The sequence below is a fragment of the Bombina bombina genome, chromosome 6 (genome assembly GCF_027579735.1).
Source record: "Bombina bombina isolate aBomBom1 chromosome 6, aBomBom1.pri, whole genome shotgun sequence".
Classification (NCBI taxonomy): domain Eukaryota; kingdom Metazoa; phylum Chordata; class Amphibia; order Anura; family Bombinatoridae; genus Bombina; species Bombina bombina.
In genome coordinates, this window is record NC_069504.1 from 924,206,685 (window position 1) to 924,226,548 (window position 19,864).

At 35.0% G+C, this 19,864-nt stretch overlaps 1 protein-coding gene across 1 annotated transcript in view; it reads right to left on the reverse strand.

Moving 5' to 3' along the window:
- DOCK2 (dedicator of cytokinesis 2) overlaps nt 1-19,864 on the reverse strand; it is a 1,640,323-nt gene that overhangs the window by 560,265 nt on the left and 1,060,194 nt on the right. The window contains 1 exon segment of the mRNA XM_053718563.1: nt 16,675-16,769. Within this exon segment, the coding sequence (XP_053574538.1) occupies nt 16,675-16,769 (95 nt within the window).

Sequence of the window (19,864 nt, forward strand, 5' to 3'; positions counted from 1 at the left end):
TAGCTTGCGGTGGGCTCCGGGAGCGGCGGTTTAGGGGTTAACATATTTATTATAGTGGCGGTCGGCTCCGGGAGCGGCGGTTTAGGGGTTAACATATTTATTATAGTGGCGGTGGGCTCCGGGAGCGGCGGTTTAGGGAATGGGATGTCTGTCAGCAGCGAACTTGTACTTTTGCTATGGTCAGACTCCCATTGATTCCTATGGGATCCGCCACCTCCAGGGCGGCGGATTGAAAACCAGGTACGCTGGGCCGTAAAAGTGCCGAGCGTACCTGCTAGTTTTTTGATAACTAGCAAAAGTAGTCAGATTGTGCCGCACTTGTGTGCGGAACATCTGGAGTGATGTAAGAATCGATCTGTGTCGGACTGAGTCCGGCGGATCGAAGCTTACGTCACAAAATTCTACTTTTGCCGGTCTCTAGCCTTTGATAACTAAGGCGAATCAGCCTCGCCACAAATATGCTGCGGAATTCCAGCGTATTTGAGGTTGACGGCTTGATAACTAGGCCCCACGGTGTCTGGTTTCAATAGTCTAACACTCCTTTGTCAATTGCACTACAGACACTTATATTCCCAATTAGACTTTTAACTTTAAAAAATCATATTTGCTAGTCCCCATTTTATCCAATGTTTTCACTTTTTCCTTAGGTTTCAGTTTTCCATAATAACACTACTATTCTAGATCATGTCCCATTGTTAATATTTTTCTATTTTATTGTCATGCCTTCTTGCTCACTCCTTTAGTTCCTTTTCAGAGATTTTACAAAATAAAGTACCACATTGTGGTTCCATGGTTTCTCTTTGTTGTACTGTACATGGTGATAGGATTTTCTCCAATATCACCCAGAAATTCAAAAAGCTAACCTGTCCATATCTGACTATAACTTTACTATATTATTCTGTTCCTCATAATTTGTTCCAAATTACTATGTAGATTGTTGATTTCTTCCAATGCAACAGACATTGTATGAAATTAAACCAAATGTAATATTAAATAACAATAGTTTAAATAATGCATTTTTAGCTGTCAAATTGTTTTTCTGACTTTCTTTGAGCTACCTTAGTGATAATAATGGGCATTATCATCCTGTTATTTAATGTTAAGCTAACTGTACGAGGTGGAACTAAAAAATTACATATTGAAAAAATGTAATTAAAGAAAGATTGCAGGAGAGACCACACAGCTAATTTGCTAATTAGACAGAGATAGAGCTAAGTTAGCTAATTAACCACAGACATTTTTTGACATTGTATCTCTCTACATTGTAATATATATATATATATATATATATATATATATATATATATATATTGTTATGTGTAAATTAATTATTTATCTGTTAGTGATGCATACCTAAGCAATTTGTTATTCTTTTTTTGTAGCCATTGAATGAATATTACATTAAACTCAAAATGGTAGTGCAAACAAGAGTGAAGGGTATGTTAAGAATAGCACAAAATATGGTAGTATAAGAAGACGGTTAAAAAATGTAATCAAAGCATCGTAACACTGCTGAAACTTTTTTAGCGTGCCCCATACTTTTAATGGAAAGCATAGGGAGCACTATTAATGCTCAGATCAGGATGATTGACAAGCCCTGCTCATATTCAGTTGGTTGTACTGGAGAAGGGGGCTCAGCAGCTCAGGCATCTTGCTGCGATGCTGGGCCAATGAGGTTCCAGATATCGAACCTTGTACATCTGGCATTTAATATATGCTTCAGATATGCATTTTTTTCATTAGGCATTGGTGACCTTTTAGTAGAAAAATATTAAGCTCACCTGGATATAGTATTCTTAAAATGCCAATTTAGTCATTGTGGTAAATCTAGTACCTTTAAAACTATTTTTTTTTGTGAAACACTGTTGCATTCAGTTATTTCATACTGATAAAAATTTCCTTGAATCAAAAACAACAAAGAGCCAATAAAAACTGGGTCAGATATTACAGCAACTGCTTCCCATCAATGTGGCTTTTTAATTTAGTGCAGTACCATTATAGAAGCTTTGCAGGCTGCATATTTGATAAATAACTTCAACTAAATGTCACAATTTATTAAGATGTATCTGTATTTAAATAATAAAAAAACTGGAAGTCAGGGTATAAAGTAATAATAATATTACTGTAAATGCTGTTAGATGCTGAAGGACATCATATCAAGGATATTCAATAGTTTTAAAGAATGTCATTTTCATGACTTCTAAATAAAGACTGACAATTGATAGCAGCTCATTAATTCTAATAGTATTCAGTGGTGCAAATTAATTTGATAATTTTCAACAATCACAGCAACTCTTGGCATGTGGCATCTATCTATCTATCTATCTATCTATCTGTCTGTCTGTCTGTCTGTCTGTCTGTCTGTCTGTCTGTCTGTCTGTCTGTCTATCTATCTACAGTATCTATCTATCAATCTATCATCTGTTTTTCTACTTCAGTCTGTTAGAAGAGCTTTTTTAATAACTTGACACAGTGCAATAAGGCATTTTAGAATGGGTTGGAGCAAAATATGAAAATGTTTTCCAAGTTGGTTTACATGAAAAGACCCAATATAGCAGACCAAAGCAATACAAATAGCCATATTTATTTCCACATGCAAACATGTGTAAGTCATTATTATATCAAGTTATGATCCTATTCGAATCACCAATGTGCATAGGGCTGCGGAACCAGCCAATGTCTGAATGAGATTGAGGGAATCTACTGTAGCATGCAACATTGGGCCCGATTCTCCATCTTGAAGAGAAATTATGGTGCAGACTTCACAGAAACTGAACTCACTGAATTCTCTAAAAAAAGGGTAGGAAGCTGGAAGCCCCAGAGAGATGAGTAATGCCTTCCATAGAAAGTAATGATGCTCTTTATGATACAAAATCTCCCAGTGGGAGAGTTTTCAGCGTGCTGACTGCTGTATAAAGGTCAGCCTGCTTGTTTGCAACTTTTTCGCCAAGGGTGCCAGCACACTTGTGAGTACCTGTTCATCTGTTTTCTCATAGTTTCACATTGTTTGGAAATACCACACCATGAGGCGCTTTCTTTCTGTTTTCGAATTATAAATAAAGATATGCCTTTCTAGAGTCTTGTGAGAGATTTCACAGTGCAGTAGGATCATTGTAGATCATCTCATCATAGCAGAGAGCTTTAGATCTTTAGGCTCATTGTCTTTACATGCTGTTTTTGGGATTGTCTTGAAATGATGTGCTCAGTAGATGTCCTACTGATATATAACTGTGCTCTGCTGGTCTCTACTTCTTTATATTTTTGCTTATTTTCTAAATTCTGTTGTCGGCATATGATGGATCATAGCTTATACAAGTCTTGTACTAAACAAGTCTCCTTTGGAACATGCACATAGATGACCTTCAAGGACTTTGAAGAATATAGGATTACAATGCTTGTCAATTTCAGATTAATATTAGGGGAAAAAACAATAAATGCAATGTACTCATTTTAAAGTTTATTTAGATACAGAAGAGTATAAAGTAAATGGCAGGAATACGCAGTCCACCATACTATAAGTTAAAAGAGATAACTGTAGTTTTAAATTATATAACTGCCCTTAAAATAACATGGGAAAAATGATTACTAGAATCTTGGGAAAAAAAAAAAAGGAAAATATGTCTTTATGCTCTGTGTTATTAAATGCACAATTAGCAGTGTGTCTATAAACTAAATGATGAAAACAAGGCCAGAAGAGAAAAGGGATTAAATAATGCCAATAGATCAGTGAGGTCCATTTAGAAAAATAACTCTCATAAGAAAGCTCAGAACCATGAAAAAAGTTGTGGCAGTACTAAAAAGAAATGCAGTTGCCTGGCAACAAGTCTTCCTGGTTACTGCCAACACAAATTTTGCTCCCATTTCTTATATTCTGGTGTAACAACAACACAATCTCCAAAAATAGCCAGCCACTATTCTCAGTACCATTGCAATATTGAGCATGGTTAAAGGGACAGTCTACTCCAAAATTGTTGTTTAAAAAGATACATAATCCCTTTATTACCCAATCCCCAGTTTTGCACATCCAACATGGTTATAATAATATACTTTTTACCTCTGTGATCACATTGTGTCTAAGCCTCTTCTGACAGCCCCCTTATCACATGGATATTTATTTATTATCTATTGACTTGCATTTTAGCCAATTAGTGCTGTTTCCTGCACAGCTCCACAGGAGTGAGCACAATGTTATCTACATGGCTCACATGGATTAGCAGTCTATTGTTTTGAAATGATAATAAAAAGCATGAGATAAGAGGCTGTTTGTAGTGGCTTAAAAACAGGAAGAAATTTAGAGGTTTACATTTTATATAAATATAACAATGTTGGTTGTGCAAAGCTGGAAAATGGGTAGTAAAGGCATTATCTATTTGTTTTGTAAACAAAAACAATTTTAGTATAGACTGTCCCTTTAATATATCTAAACCTCCATATTCAATCACTCTAAAAGGAACAACACCACAGAAAACTATCTTTGTCTTCAAGTACAAAACGTTAGGTCCAAAGAAACGTCTCCTACTCTACTCTAAATAAAGAGTGCAGATGTTCACTGGTATTTAGTATTGTAAGACAGGTATAAACACACACATATACAAGTTGAATAGGTATACAAGGTACACTAGATATTACCTAACAGAAAGCTTATCAGAGAGATGATAGCATGAGACAAAGAATACAATGGTTTCACATTGATGTAAAATAGTTTTGATTTATTTTTATGACTGCCTTCTTTCTTATATCATTCAAAACCCCTTTAAGACAAACAAATCCTTTCCTGCCCAGTATAATTCTCCAGGTAGCATGAGGAGGATTATGTTCATATGTTTAATGTGGTTGAATCTTTTCCCATTTCTAAAGCCTTTAGGACACAGTTTCCGATGCTTGTGGTTAGTTTTCTGGAAGAACAGACTGTAACTAAATTCCCAACTGGTAAATATTACATTCATTCAGAATATATGGCATGATGTCCTACAAACTATTTAGTAGTCCCTGCAGAATACAAACATCTCCTGAGTTGAACATTGACTAATTTGCAGATACAACACATTCACCTAGATTACGAGTTTTGCGTTACAGTTTTAACGCTGAAAAAAATGTCCATTTCAGCGTAAAAACAGTAACACAGCCATTACGCAAGCATTTTAGCCTATAATGCAACGTCAATCCTGCACTCAAAAAAATGACGTTTTTGCGTAGGATTTCCATAGCGCTGTTATTACAAGTTGTGCGGTGAGGCTAAAATTCTTGCGTTACAGCCTATACTGACACGATCCATTATGCTATCTGAAACCAGTAGTTATTAGTTTTGCGCTACAAAAATGTTTCACAAAACTCATAACTAAACTGTTACTAAGTACACTAACACCAATAAACTACCTATTAACCCCTAAACCGAGGCCCTCCCGCATTGCAAACACTATTTAAAACGTAATAACCCCTAATCTGCCGCCCACATCCCCGCCACTATAATAAAGTTATTAACCCCTATTCCGCTGCTCCCTGACATGGCCGCCACTAACTAAACCTATTAACCCCTAAACTGCCAGCCCCCAACATTGCCACTACTAAATAAACCGATTAACCCCTAAACCGCCAGCCCCCCACATCGCCACTAATAAATTAAACTATTAACCCCTAAATCTATCACCCCCTATCTTTAAATTAAAATTACAATATCCCTATCTTAAAATAAATAAAAACTTACCTGTGAAATTAAAAAACCCTAAGTTTTAACTAACAATTAACCTAACATAACTATTATACTAAAATTAAAATAACTACCAATTAAAAAAACTAAATTACACATTAAAAAAAATGAAGTCTAAAATTATTTGGAAGCTGATTTGAATAGTCAATAGAATTTCATTAACTCTCATCGTATTGGCTGATTTGAACAGCCAATAGGATTTCAGTAGCTCTCATCCTATTGTCTGATTTGAATTTCAAGAATCAAATCAGCCAATGGGAATGCCAGGGACACCATTTTGAAAAGGCTCCCTTGCATTGAAGGATCAGCGTATGGTGGTGACTGTATGAAGAGGCCGCTCCGCGCCGGAGGTCTTCAAGGATGGATCCGCTCTGCGCTGCCGGGATGAAGATTGAAGACGCCACCGGGATGAAGATAGAAGATGCCGCCGGGATGAAGATAGAAGATGCCGCCTGGATGAAGATAGAAGATGCCGCATGGATGAAGACTTCTCGCCACCTGAATGAAGACTTCTCGCCGCCTGGATGAAGATGGATGTCTGGACTTCAGAAACTGTAAATGGATCTTCGGGGGTTAGTGTTAGTTTTTTTTAAATCTTTTTGTGTGGGTTTTTTTTAGATTAGGGTTTGAGCTTTTTTTAAAAGAGCTGAATACCCTTTTCAGGGCAATGTAAAAGAGCTGAATTTTAGGTTGGTTGGGTGGTGGGTTTTACTGTTGGGGGGTCTTTGTGGTTTTTTACATGTAAAAAAGCTGATTTCTTTAGGGCAATGCCCTACAAAAGGCCCTTTTAAGGGCTATCGGTAGTTTATTTTAGGCTAGGGTTTTTTTATTTTGGGGGGCTTTTTCATTTTTATAGGGCTATTAGATGCAGTGGTATTTTTTATTTTTTTAATAATTTCGTTGGTTATTTTTCGTAATTTAGTGTTTGTTATTTTTCATAATTTAGTATTTTTTATTTTTTATAATTTTAAACTTAATTTTTTTATTAGTATTAGGTTTTAATGTGTAATTTAGTTTTTTTTAATTGGTACAGTAGTTATTTTAATTTTAGTATAATAGGTATGTTAGGTTAATTGTTAGTTTAAACTGTTTTTTTTTAATTTCACAGATGTTTTTATTTATTTTAAGATAGGGATATTGTAATTTTAATATAAAGTTAGGGGGTTGTTAGGTTTAGGGGCAGGCCCGGCTTAAGGCATAAGGCCAGTTAGGCGACGACCTTAGGGCGCCCAGCAGGTGGGGCGCAAACTTGGAGCGGCAACACATTGATCTTTTTTTTTTTTTACATTTGTGTATGTTTTACTGTGTCTGCTGGCCTGGATGAGCTTTTTGAGCAATATGCGTGCCCTCCCTGTGCTCTGTCTGAACCACATGTGTCGGCTCCACCATGCATCACCACCCCAATACCCCATTCTGCTAGACTGCTAAACATTCCAGTTCCAGCCACTGCCAGGTTATCGGTCATGTTCCTTTTAGTCACAAACACAGCAGAAGCAGAAGGAATATGACCGGAGAGGAAGGGGGAGGAGCCAGCCAGGCTGTGCAGGACAGAGCACAGGGGAACTAGAGAGCGGGAAGGAGCAGCACCAGGCATCAAGCTGCAAAGAAGATCTTTGAAAAGTGACTGACAAAGATCTGGGTAAGTGCAGTGGCGTCATTGGCAGGGTGTGCGGACCGTGGGGTGACATGCTCAGGGGATGAGTGACATCAGGGCTTGCCCTGCGCCAGTCCAAAGTAACTATTGTTGTTTTTTTTTTATTGCGGCAAAACACTGCACTGCACGTGGCTTTATCTTCATATAAAGCACATGGCCATGATGCAGCAGCCCTGGTTATAAGAGAAGTGTTAGTGTTTTCTGTGTGTTCTGATTTATAGCTGTTACTTACAGAGCAGCTATCAGGTTACAAACTTTACTGATAGCTGCTCTGTAAGTAACGGCTATAAATTCTGCTTGGCTACTCCACATGTGAATCAGGAGGAAGGGTAGTAAAAAATTAAAGGTTAAAACTGATGTGGCTGCGTGATTTCAAATCAAGAGGGAAAGCTGTCAGTGAGAATGTGTCAGACAACACAACACTCCTTCACTAGAATAAATCAACCATCTATATAATTTACTGGCTGCTGCCGGTCTCTGGACTATGTCTATGGAACAGATCAAGGTAATTTTATAATCTGAATATCTATTATAAGATTTGTTTACTGCTGCTGTTTATGACTATAGTCCATTGGCTTTTAATTGAAGCAGCTGTCTGTATGTATGTGTGTATGTATGTGTGTCTGGGTATGTACATTGTTGTGTATGTATACAGTATGTTACTGGGTATATGTATATATGTGTGTGTGTGTGTATGTAGATGTATGTATGTGTGTCTGTATGTATATATGTGTGTATATATCTGTCTGGGTATGTACATGTGTGTGTGTGTGTGTGTATGTATGTATGTGTGTCTGGGTATGTACATTGTGTATGTATGTGTATGTATACAGTATGTTACTGGGTATATGTTTATATGTGTGTGTATGTATATGTGTATATATCTGTCTGGGTATGTACGTATGTGTGTGTGTGTATATCTGTGTGCTTGTAAGTGTGTGTATATGTGCCTGTGTATGTACATGTGTATATATATATATATATATATATATATATATATATATATATTTGTATGTATATTTGTGTTTGTGTGTATATGGGTGTGTGTATATATATATATATATATATATATATATATAAAATGTGTATGTATGTGTGTATGAGTGTCCTAAAAATGCAAAATGCCCTGGTTTGAGGAGAAAATTAAAAGGTCCAACAAATGCCAGGTTCAATACTCGCCACCTCATTCCTGATAATTTAGTTCTAACTCACATCACTGTCTAGTGGAATAAGTATAAATCTGTCAAAAAAAGGTTAAATCACTTACAAATATGCAATGCAGTAGTTAACCATTTTGTTTCTGGGGTTTTCATATTGAGATTTATACTTGTTTTACATTTTTTGTAACAATAGAAAGGAACCATTTCAAATACTTTTTCTGTTTTTTTTGAGGATTTTTTTTTGTTTCTTTTATAATTTTTTTAAACCTGCTATTTTTAGAAATGTACATGATATACAAATCAGTTTAAAATGTACAGAATGTCTGCAATTAAACACCATAGCCACCAACCCCCCTAAAATAAAAACTAGTTATTTAAATTGCATAGGGTTGTAAACATTTTACATTACCATCTTAGTTTAAAGTTTCAATTATTCTAATATTCTAATATACAACTGTTCTTTCTAAGAACAACAGCTATAGCCAATTAAATTGACACATATATATATTTTTATTCCTAAGAAGGGGGTGACACCAACCCTAGTGACGCTAATGGGTAAGTTGGGTTACTTAGGTACACCATACTGGGTTATTAATGTTGGATCAAATATATCATGCATGCTCTGACTCTTATGAGGACCTAGAATTACTCTGCAGGGCTGTAAGTTTTGTCCAAAGAATTTAAACAATAGTGCAGGGTGCAATGCCTTTTAGATCTTCCCCTTTTAGATCCCAGGAGTTTTCATGTGTTATAGAAAAAAAATGCAGAAAGGCAGCACTCCAAAAAAGTAGAAAGTAACCTTTATTTGAAAGCTAAAACATAGCTATGTTTTAGCCTTCAAATAAAGTTGTTTGGGTTGTTTTGTGCTGCCTTCCTGCCTTTTTTTTCTTTAGTACATGAAAACTATCAGGTCAGATAAATAATCAATGTTAAATTTGACTAAATTAAATTATGCACATGCTTTTAAACAACATATTTTTCAAATATTATTTAATCCTGTTAAAGTCAGTGTTTGTATATAGCAATGATTCCCAACTAGGGTGTGCACACATACTAACCTATCAGTACCAAATTTATGTATTAACAATTATTGTTGTGGGGGAAATAAATATGCAAGCTGATTTATGTGAGACAGAATAAATAACCTGTAAAGGAAGGTTAATTATAAATGTATATAATATTTAACCTCTTGGTTGCTCTGCAATACATTTTAGCCCTCAAGGGGTTAACATTTAACTTACTGCATTTTATATAGATGGCATTTTAAAGAAATGCTATGCTTATCATGATTCTAATAAAAATGCAGCACTACCACTGTTTAATTTGCATTTAGCCACCTTTCAGCAAGCGCTACCCAGGATGCTGAACCAAAAATGGTCCGGCTCCTAAGTTTACAATCCTGCTTTTCAAATATAGATACCAAGAGAACAAAGAAAATTTGATAATAGGAGTTGATTAGAAAGTTGCTTAAAATTGCATGCTCTATCTGAATTATGAACAAATAAAAATTGGATTTAATATCCCTTTAACTAGCAATAGGATGGTATGTAATCGGGGGGGGGGGGGGGGGGGCGGCAAAATGTATCCTCGCCTGTGTGGCCAAAAATCCTAGCACCGGCCCTGTCTAGGGGTTAGTAGTTTATTTTAGTTTTTTGCAATGTGGGGGGCTGGTGGTTTAGGGGTTAATAGGTTTATTTAGTGGCGGTGATGTGGGAGGCCAGAGGTTTAGGGGTCAATAACTTTATTAAGTGGTGGCGATGTCAGGGAATGGCGGAATAGGGGTTAATAGTTTTATTATAGTGTCAGCGATGTTGTGGTGTGGGAGAATAGGGGTTAGTAACTTTATTATAATGGCGGCAATGTCGAGGAGTGGCAGAATAGGGGTTAATAACTTTTATTAGTGGCAACGATGTCAGAAGCATCAGATTAGGGGTTAATAACTTTATTTTGATGTTGGCGATGTCGGGGGCGGCAGATTAGGGGTGTTTAGACTTGGGGTTTATGTTAGGATGTTAGGTTTAAACGTAAAAAAATTTCCCCATAGACATTAGTGGGGTTGCTTTATGGAGCTTTTCATTTCGCGCTTCAGGTGTTAATTTTTTTTCTAACACTCACTCCCCAGTGATGTCTAAGGGGAAAGCGTGCACAAGCACATCAAAGCAGCCCTTAGCTTTTCTGCGGTATGGAGCTTGTTGCCACCATATCGCATGCACAAGGTGGCTTTTCAGAAATGTGTAATGGCAGCGTTATGGAGGGTGAAATAACGCAACTATTGTTGCGTTAGTTTCGCACCCTCTATAACGCAAAACTTGTAATCTATCTAGCGATTATGAATACTAGGGCTGCATAAGGCTCAAAGTTTCAAGTGAGGGTGGACAGGGGTGAACATACTCCTCTGGCGGGCAGCAATCCACTGCTGGAATTTACCATTGCACGCGAGTGCTATTTTGCGCTTGTGTGCAACACCACCCCCTGCCCACAACCAGCCAATCACGCGCGGGCAGGAGCTGTCAATCTTCCCGGTCGGACAAGACCAGGGAGATATAAATTCTCCATCAAAGAGTTGGAGAAGAGAGTAGGAAGCAGCGGTCTAATGACCGCTGCTTGATAAATACTGACGTAAATCGAGCCCAATAGTACTTTTAGAGTTTACATGAAAGGATTAAAATGTAATTGCCACTTACTTACTCATAAAAAAGAGATACTATATATATATGCAAAAGATAGCAAGAGATGATAATGGGTTTTATAACATTAAAGTGACAGTCTATTATATATTCACTATATATATTTATTTTTTGAGTAAAAGTATGAGTTATTTTTTTACTGTAAAATGTCAATTACATATTTGACTTACTAAATATTTTCAATTATTCTTACAAATAAAGAATAATAACTTTTTTTTTTACTTGAAATATTATGTTCAGAAACATCATCGGGTTTGTTTCATAGCTGAATTACAATATTATGCAATCTCAGTGTCCACCTTATAAGGGCAATTATCACTTGGTTTTCAGTTCATCTACCTTTGGAAAGTGAATATTACAATACTGTACACAAATTCAGATTTACATCCAATTTGTACACTAAGGTATATTGGTTATTAAGGGCTGCTTTCTTGTGTTAAAAACTTTGTTTTAATAATCTTTAAAAACATAAGTGCATAATGTGCATTTAACATTGAGGATTTTAAATATTCCAATATTTTTGCATGACAATGACATGATTTGAAGGTTATAAATATATCTTGTAGAACGGAAAAAGCAAGTAGCATGGCTGTTTTTACATATATGTTTTGTGGAAAAAGCTGTGTTCCATTTTTCATTAGATTCCAAAAGAAAAAAGCAAAAAAAAGTGTGTGGGTTTGGAGAGCTATAAAGTGTTGACAGCAAAAAGGTCAAGAACGTTTTTATTTTTCCTAGAAGCAAAATGAAGATTTAAGAATGTTGACAAAACTATTGAAACCTGAGGGACCTTATGTGACTAAATTAATTTGTAAGTTCTAAACATTAGGTAAATTATCTTTTTTAAAAAATATTTAAACCCTGGTGATTTAAAAGTATGTTTTTTTTAATATATTGCTATCAGCACTAAAAAGACCTGTTTGGTTTATTAGTATGGATAATGTTTGAATTAAGGAATATATTAAAGTTCATGCTTGTCCTGAGAACTGTTAAATTAAAATTGTTGCATATAGTTAACTACAGCATGTTGCTTCACAGCATACTAATAATATCATCAAAATGCATTGCTGAAATGTTGATATTCATTGCTTTTGCATTACCAACCAAATAGGTTTGCCACTTATTCATCAGGTTTTTTATCCACTTTCTGGCATTCAAGGAGTTAATCCTATTTCTATCTATAATCCCCAAATGGTATCCATTAGCATTACAAAAAAAAAGACTTGCTCTCATTTGTTAGAGCATTTATTTAATTTTTTCACTATCGACCCTGCAATTTTATGGACCTGATTATCTAAATTTCTCCGCTTAGGCAGGATAATCTAAGAAGTCTTGTCAATAAGGCGAGGTCGGTCAAAGAATTGTAGAAATACAATTATGGATTGGGAGATGTTTAGCTAGCTATGTAGGATTCTGGATGTGAAGAAGAGACTACTACATTAAAAAACAAACCTGAAGATTTTGCATGATTTCTCATCAAGCCCTATGTAAAGTTCTACTAGGCTGACCCAGTCAGCAGTGCTAGTTGCATTGCTGGGTTATGCGACTAGCTTTGCTGATTATATCACTGTTAGTTTCTGCTCAGGATCAACAGTTCTCTGTGGCTCCCAAGTGGTACTTTACCTATATGTTTGACCAATTTTCAGGGATTAAACACAGAGTTGCAGGATCAATAGTGATAAAAGGACATGCTCTAACGAATGAGATCATGTGATATTTTTCCTTATAATGGCCCTTAAAATCTAAAACTACCCTATCCACCTAATGACAACCCAAGCACTAAATCTAAGCATATCCCAACACCTAACCCTGCATTTAAAGGACATTCAGCTAAAGACATTTTGTTGTCACTAGAAATAGTTGGGCACAGTTTTGAAGCATCTGTAAGGAGTCTCTTGATATTGGCAATGCTTTTATAGCATTGCAAATGCTGAATCTAGATTTAAATGATTGTTTCATGCTTGTAGGTTTCATTGTTGTAAGGACCAAGATGTACATATGGTTAGCATGATTAAGACCTATTTTGGTTGCATTGGATGAAGAGGTGTAAACTATAAAAAATAAATACTTTTCTAAACAATAGCAGAGGCAGAATTAAAGGGACACTAAACCCAGTTTTTTTATTTCATGATTCAGATAGAGCATGCGATTTTAAGCAACTTTCTAATTTACTCCTATTATCAATTTTTCTTCGTTCTCTTGATATCTTTATTTAAAAAGCAGGAATGTGATGCATAGGAGCCGGCCCATTTTTGGTGGAGAACCTGGGTTATGCTTGCTTATTGGTAGGAAAATGTAAGCCTCTAATAAGAAAGCGCTATCCATGGTGCTGAACCTAAATGGGCTGGCTGCTAAGATTTACATTCCTACTTTTAAAATAAAGATAGCAAGAGAATGAAGAAAAATTGATAATAGGAGTAAATTAGAAAGTTAATTAAAATGTCATGCTCTATCTGAATCATGAAAGAAAAAATTTGGGTTTAGTGTCCCTTTAACTTCTCACCCTTCACAATTCTCTTGTCATGAAGCATTAAAAAATTCAATCAGACCCTTTTAGACTTGTAGACCCTCTTTAACGAGATATGAAACCCAAAACTTTCTTTTGTGATTCAGACAGAGCATACAATATTTTAAAAAGTTTCCAATTTACTTCTATTATCACATTTGCTTTGTTCCCATTATCAGATATCTAGGTAGGAGCCTACATGGCAGGAAATACTGTTGCCATCTAGTGCTCTTGCAAATGAATATAATTCTTGCAAAACTGCTGCCATATAGTACTGCAGACAAGGGCACACTCCTAAGCTTATGTTCCTGCTTTTCAACAATATATACCAAAAGAACAAAGACAATTTTATAATAGAAGTAAGAAATTAGAAAGTTATTATTGGGTTTCATGTCCCTTTAAGCGACACACCCACATCAGACCACAGATCAGATCTGTGGCCCTGCAGCCATTCTTCATTCTATATCTAGAGGAGACCCCAGATCAGACCCCATAGCTGTGCAGCTCCTCAAAGACACATATCTACTGCATACTACAGATCACACCATGGACACTTAAGACCCTTTCTTTAATAAGTCCACGTCAGACCATTTTTCAGCCATTAACCAACACCAGACCTCAGATCAGACCTCTTGCCCACTGTCCCTCTTTCACTCATAAACACCAGACATTAGATAAGATCCCTTGGCCTACAACCCCTATTTCAGCCATATACCAACACTAGTCGTCTGATAAGACCACTAGCCTTGCAATCCCTCTTTCAGCCATATACCCATATCAGACCACAGATCAGTTACCTGGTTCTGCAGTAATTGTACATCTAAAATCCTCAAGAAACCTCAGATCAGACCTCTAGTTAGGTATCTTCTCTAAGTCACCATGCCCTACACATCAGAACTCAAGTCAGACACCTGGACCTCCAGCTTCACTATGAGCTAAATGCATATATCATATCCTTGATGAAACCTCAGACCCTGCAGCCTGTTTGTCAACCACATGCCCTTAATGTTCCTGCTGCGTATGCTTGTTGTTTAGACTATATTGTCACCATGTTTGGAGCCTGTCAGTATAAATGGAGTGAGAGGAGCAGAGTGCTGTGCTTCTCTGGGAAAAGCAGATAACATTTGACTCCAAAATGAGTGAAAAGCTGTATTGCCCCAAACTACTTGTCTCAGCGGTTAAAATAAAATAAAATAACATGACTCTTTACCAATTCTACATTTAGAACATAGGGCTAAATAAATTCCATGGCTGTCTGAGCCATATCTCACATTTATAAAACTCAAAGTCAGACCTCTTATGCCTGCTATACAATTAACTAAATCCAATATTTGTTTCTAGTACTTTAAATAGTAGTAATTCATTCTGATTAGTAGTTATGCACAGTCAATGTTCCACACATCCTGATGTAAAATTAAAAGACTGAAGTGATGTTTTATCACTAACAAGAAGGAATAACCTTGATTTATTTAGCATTCGTTCCATTTCAGCAAGCAAAATACAGCCTGTGTTCTGTATAAGTAAGACAAAATGTAATGGCTAAAAATGAACTCCATCTGAACTAGGAACAAACTGTACAGAAATGCACAGATCACTTGATTTACTCACAGTGTCACAAAATATTTAGCTAAAGGAGAAAGTTTGACAGAACAAACAATGACAAACAATACAATGAATTTTTGATAGAAGTAGCACTTTACACATCAGGGAATTCCGTTTTACCTCTCATTTGTTACACTATACTGTGTGCAGCCGCTAATGGGAAACAAGCCAAACGTACAATTCAGGAGAATAAAAATGATCCAGTCACTAGATTATCAACTAATTAATTTTCTAATTGCTGACATTTTTCACAGATTAACAGTTGTACAGAGCATTCAAACAACAGAAAACATATATTTTTTTCTGTTAAAGGGGCAGTGGCAAATGGATTAGAATGACAAAAGAGAAAAATAGTTAAAGGAACAATAAAGTTGATATCTATGTTGCATCTGAAAGATACTATTTTAATATATTTTACAGATTTTTTTTAATCAATATCTATCTTTTCAAAAATAATTATTTTTGTTCTCATGTTTGTGGGGCATGTAACTGTCCACCAATAGAATGCACACACACACGCTGACTTATAAAGTACATGGTAAGTTTACTATGAAATCTCATGAGATTTCAGTAAAATCTCATGAGATTATGGTAAAGCAAAGCATGACCTCAGCACTGCAGCTGGACAGTAGCTGAAGAATAACTGTTTGTTTGTTTTTTTAGCAAAAAGATCTTTGGGAAGCCTTGGGTCAGATTAATTTTATGGGGGTTAATAGAAGGGGATATTTGTGTATTTAGTCGAGAGTGTAACAATTTATAGGTTGATACTGGGGCAAATTTAGAGATGGGGTTTGCAGTGGTTAAGGGTTAAGGGTTTATAACAGGGTAGGGTTTTCCGATATGAGGGTTATGGCAGTTGAAGGTTAATAGCAGAAGGGGGTTTGTTTGAAAGGTTGGTTGTGGGGAGTTAGTTATCATGAGACACAAAAAAAAATGCCAAGTAGCAGTAATTTCAGCTCAAAAATTGAAGCCATATGGATTTTTTTTCTACTGGTATTAAAGCTCCAAACCAATTACATGTCTGCTCCCCACTAGTAAGCTCCCCTGAAATGTTTAAAGTAATTTTGTTAGCACCATTAAGGTTTTGCAAATTAAGATAACACCACATAAAAAGCACAGGGGTTCCATGTTTATTTTCTCCTTTGCTCTGACCAATTAGAGAAAGGTCTAAAAAAACTTGTACTCTGAGCTAACCAAACACTACGTAGAATATTTAAGGATAAGGCAAATGTTACCACACATAAATAATATGGACATAAACTAGCCTTTCTCAATGCAGTGGAAACAGTGTAACTAAAACAATATTCAGAGGAAAAATGAACTCATATACATTATTTTTTCAAACTAATAATAATGCTTACCTGTTTTGCATCATACTCATAGTCATCCAATCTGAAGGGTAAACATTCTTTCCTATTAGATCCTTGAACATTATAAATGTCTCCATTAGAAAATCCTAAAACAGAAAAACACTCAGCAGTTAATACATATTCCCCTAAAGCTTTGAAGATAAACTCATTGGCATTAATTCAATTAGCTGTGACCAGTAAAATCTAATTTAATAAAGTTGAATATTATATTTTATAATAATTATTTTTAAACCTAAAATGTTACTTTTATTTACATGTGTGTTTGGATGATTGATATATGTATATATATATATATATATATATATATATATATATATATATATATATATATATATACATACAGTGTATATATGTATGTATATATATATATATATCAATATAAATATTTGCATAGGAAATTAGCATATCTAGGCAAGATTCCTCACTTGCTTTTTCCCTGAAATACCTCATATACAATGTTACCAATGCAAAAAGTATTCTGGGTAAGATATGCAAATTAGATATGCAAATTCTCTGTTTTTTTTTCTTCAAAATACTGTTTTAACACAGCTATCTTTTTAACAGGATTATTGCAGCAAACCAGAAATCACTCACTAGACAGCCTGTTTTGTTCTTTTTGGAACTCATCAGTAGGAGATAGATTTCTGGTTGCTGTATTGGTAAAGCTATTTTCAAGGTTAAACCAAAATTCATTAAAATTATGGGGGAGATAAAAAACTGAAATTAAAATCCTCCATGTCTCAAAATTAAATCAATATAAATATTTGCATAGGAAATTAGCACATCTAGGCAAGATTCCCCCGCTTGCTTTTTCCCAGAAATACCTCATATACAATTTTACCAATGCACAAGATAATTCTGTGTAAGATATGCAAATTCTCAGTTTTTTTGCTTCAAAATACTGTTTTAACACAGCTATCCTTTTAACAGGATTATTGCACCAAACCAGAAATCACTCACTAGACAGCCTGTTTCATTATTTTTGGAACTCATCAGTAGGAGATAGATTTCTGATTGCTGCATTGGTAAAGCTATTTTCAAGGTTAAGCCAAAATTCATTAAAATTATGGGGGGAGATAAAAAACTGAAATTAAAATCTGCCATGTCTCAAAATTAAATCAATATAAATATTTGCATTGGAAATTAGCACATATAGGCTAGATTCCCCACTTTCTTTTTCCTAGAAATACCTCATATACAATGTTACCAATGCACAAGAGAATTCTGGGTAAGATATGCAAATTAGATATGCAAATTCTCAGTTTTTTTGCTTCAAAATACTGTTTAAACACAGCTATCCTTTTAACAGGATTATTGCAGCAAACCTCTTGTGCATTGGTAACATTGTATATGAGGTATTTCTGGGGAAAAACAAGTGGGGAATCTTGCCTAGATGTGCTAATTTCCTATGCAAATATTTATATTGATTTAATTTTGAGACATGGAGGATTTTAATTTCAGTTTTTTATCTCCCCCTATAATTTTAATGAATTTTGGTTTAACCTTGAAAATAGCTTTACCAATGCAGCAACCAGAAATCTATCTCCTACTGATGATTTCCAAAAAGAACGAAACAGGCTGTCTAGTGAGTGATTTCTGGTTTGCTGCAATAATCCTGTTAAAAGGATAGCTGTGTTAAAAACAGTATTTTGAAGCAAAAAAAAATGAGAATTTGCATATCTAATTTGCATATCTTACACAGAATTATCTTGTGCATTGGTAACATTGTATATGAGGTATTTCTGGGAAAAAGCCAGCAGGGAATCTTGCCTAGATGTGCTAATTTCCTATGCAAATATTTATATTGATTTAATTTTTAGGCATGGTGGATTTTAATTTCCATTTTTATCTTCCCCATAATTTTAATGAATTTTGGTTTTATATATATATATATATATATATATAGTATATATATATATATATATAAAAAAATAATTGTTGTCAATGTTTTCTTGACACTGGAAGGGATTTGATTTTGTTGGAAATGACACCTGCAAGCATGTAGCATGTCTCAAATTTTGCCCTAGGGCCACCCCTATATACTGATAGCATTTTTTAATATTTATAAAATGTCATTTGTAATCTTTCTTCAGCTTAATTTTCTTTTGAGAATTACACTACGTTAGCCAATCTTTCCATAATATTTATTTGTTATTTTCTCCAGGGCCAGTGCTTTTCAAACAATTTTAAATTATTCCCACATTTTTAAGACAAAAATCCATAATCAGGTCTAAAGAATTGAGGCTTGCATGAGGTTGTGATCAGTATAGGAAAGCTTAGAAATAGAGTTAACAAGTCCCAGGGGTGAGGTTTTTACAGTCCAGGATGGAAATTAAAGCACCCAAGTGGTCATAAAGTGGACAAATATTTTTATTTTTATTTTTTTTAAATCTAGACTTTTATTGAGGAGACAAAGAGAGTAGGCATTTTATTTTTATTCTCAAATTCCAAGACAAACAAAAAAACTAAACAAAAAAACCCAGCTCTTAAATTGTGCCTACTTATAATCTTTAGCCTGTGTTATTAAAGGGAAATAGTGGGCATTATATTACAGTTATAGTGACTGAGGGATGTCAAATTAAGTATGGTAATGAATCCCTGAAACTTCCTGCTTAAGTTACTTAACCCATAATTAATGTACTTCTTAAACCAGAAGGATATTTTGCCTACTATCCTGTTGTTAGTGGCAATAAAAAGAAAAAAAATCTAGTAATTTATTTTGTCTATAGTAGTTCACTCCAAAGCAAAGTTAAAACAGTGACAGTAAATTGCTAAGTGGAGTTATAGGCTGGTTAAGTGATATTTTTGTTTCAGTGAAGCCTAAAGTACATTATAAGCCACTATTATTATTAAGTAGGAGTAAAGTCTTATGTGGCTTTATAACTGCGCCCCCCCCCCCTGACCCACACACAGATTTCAAAAGTCTAAGCAATAATGGACTACTGTATATCTAATACTCTCAACCAGACAATGATTTAGCAGAATGCACAACAATTTTAAGGTTGAGGCTAAAGTGATTACCATTGAATATTTTTATAAATCCAACCCAGTTTACTTATGAAACTGCATTTTGCAAAACATGATGATGAAACATTAAAAAAGGAACATTTTCCTAGTTGTCATGATCATGGCTGGTAAGCACTATATGAAATTCTTCATTTACTAACTATTGACATTTGTT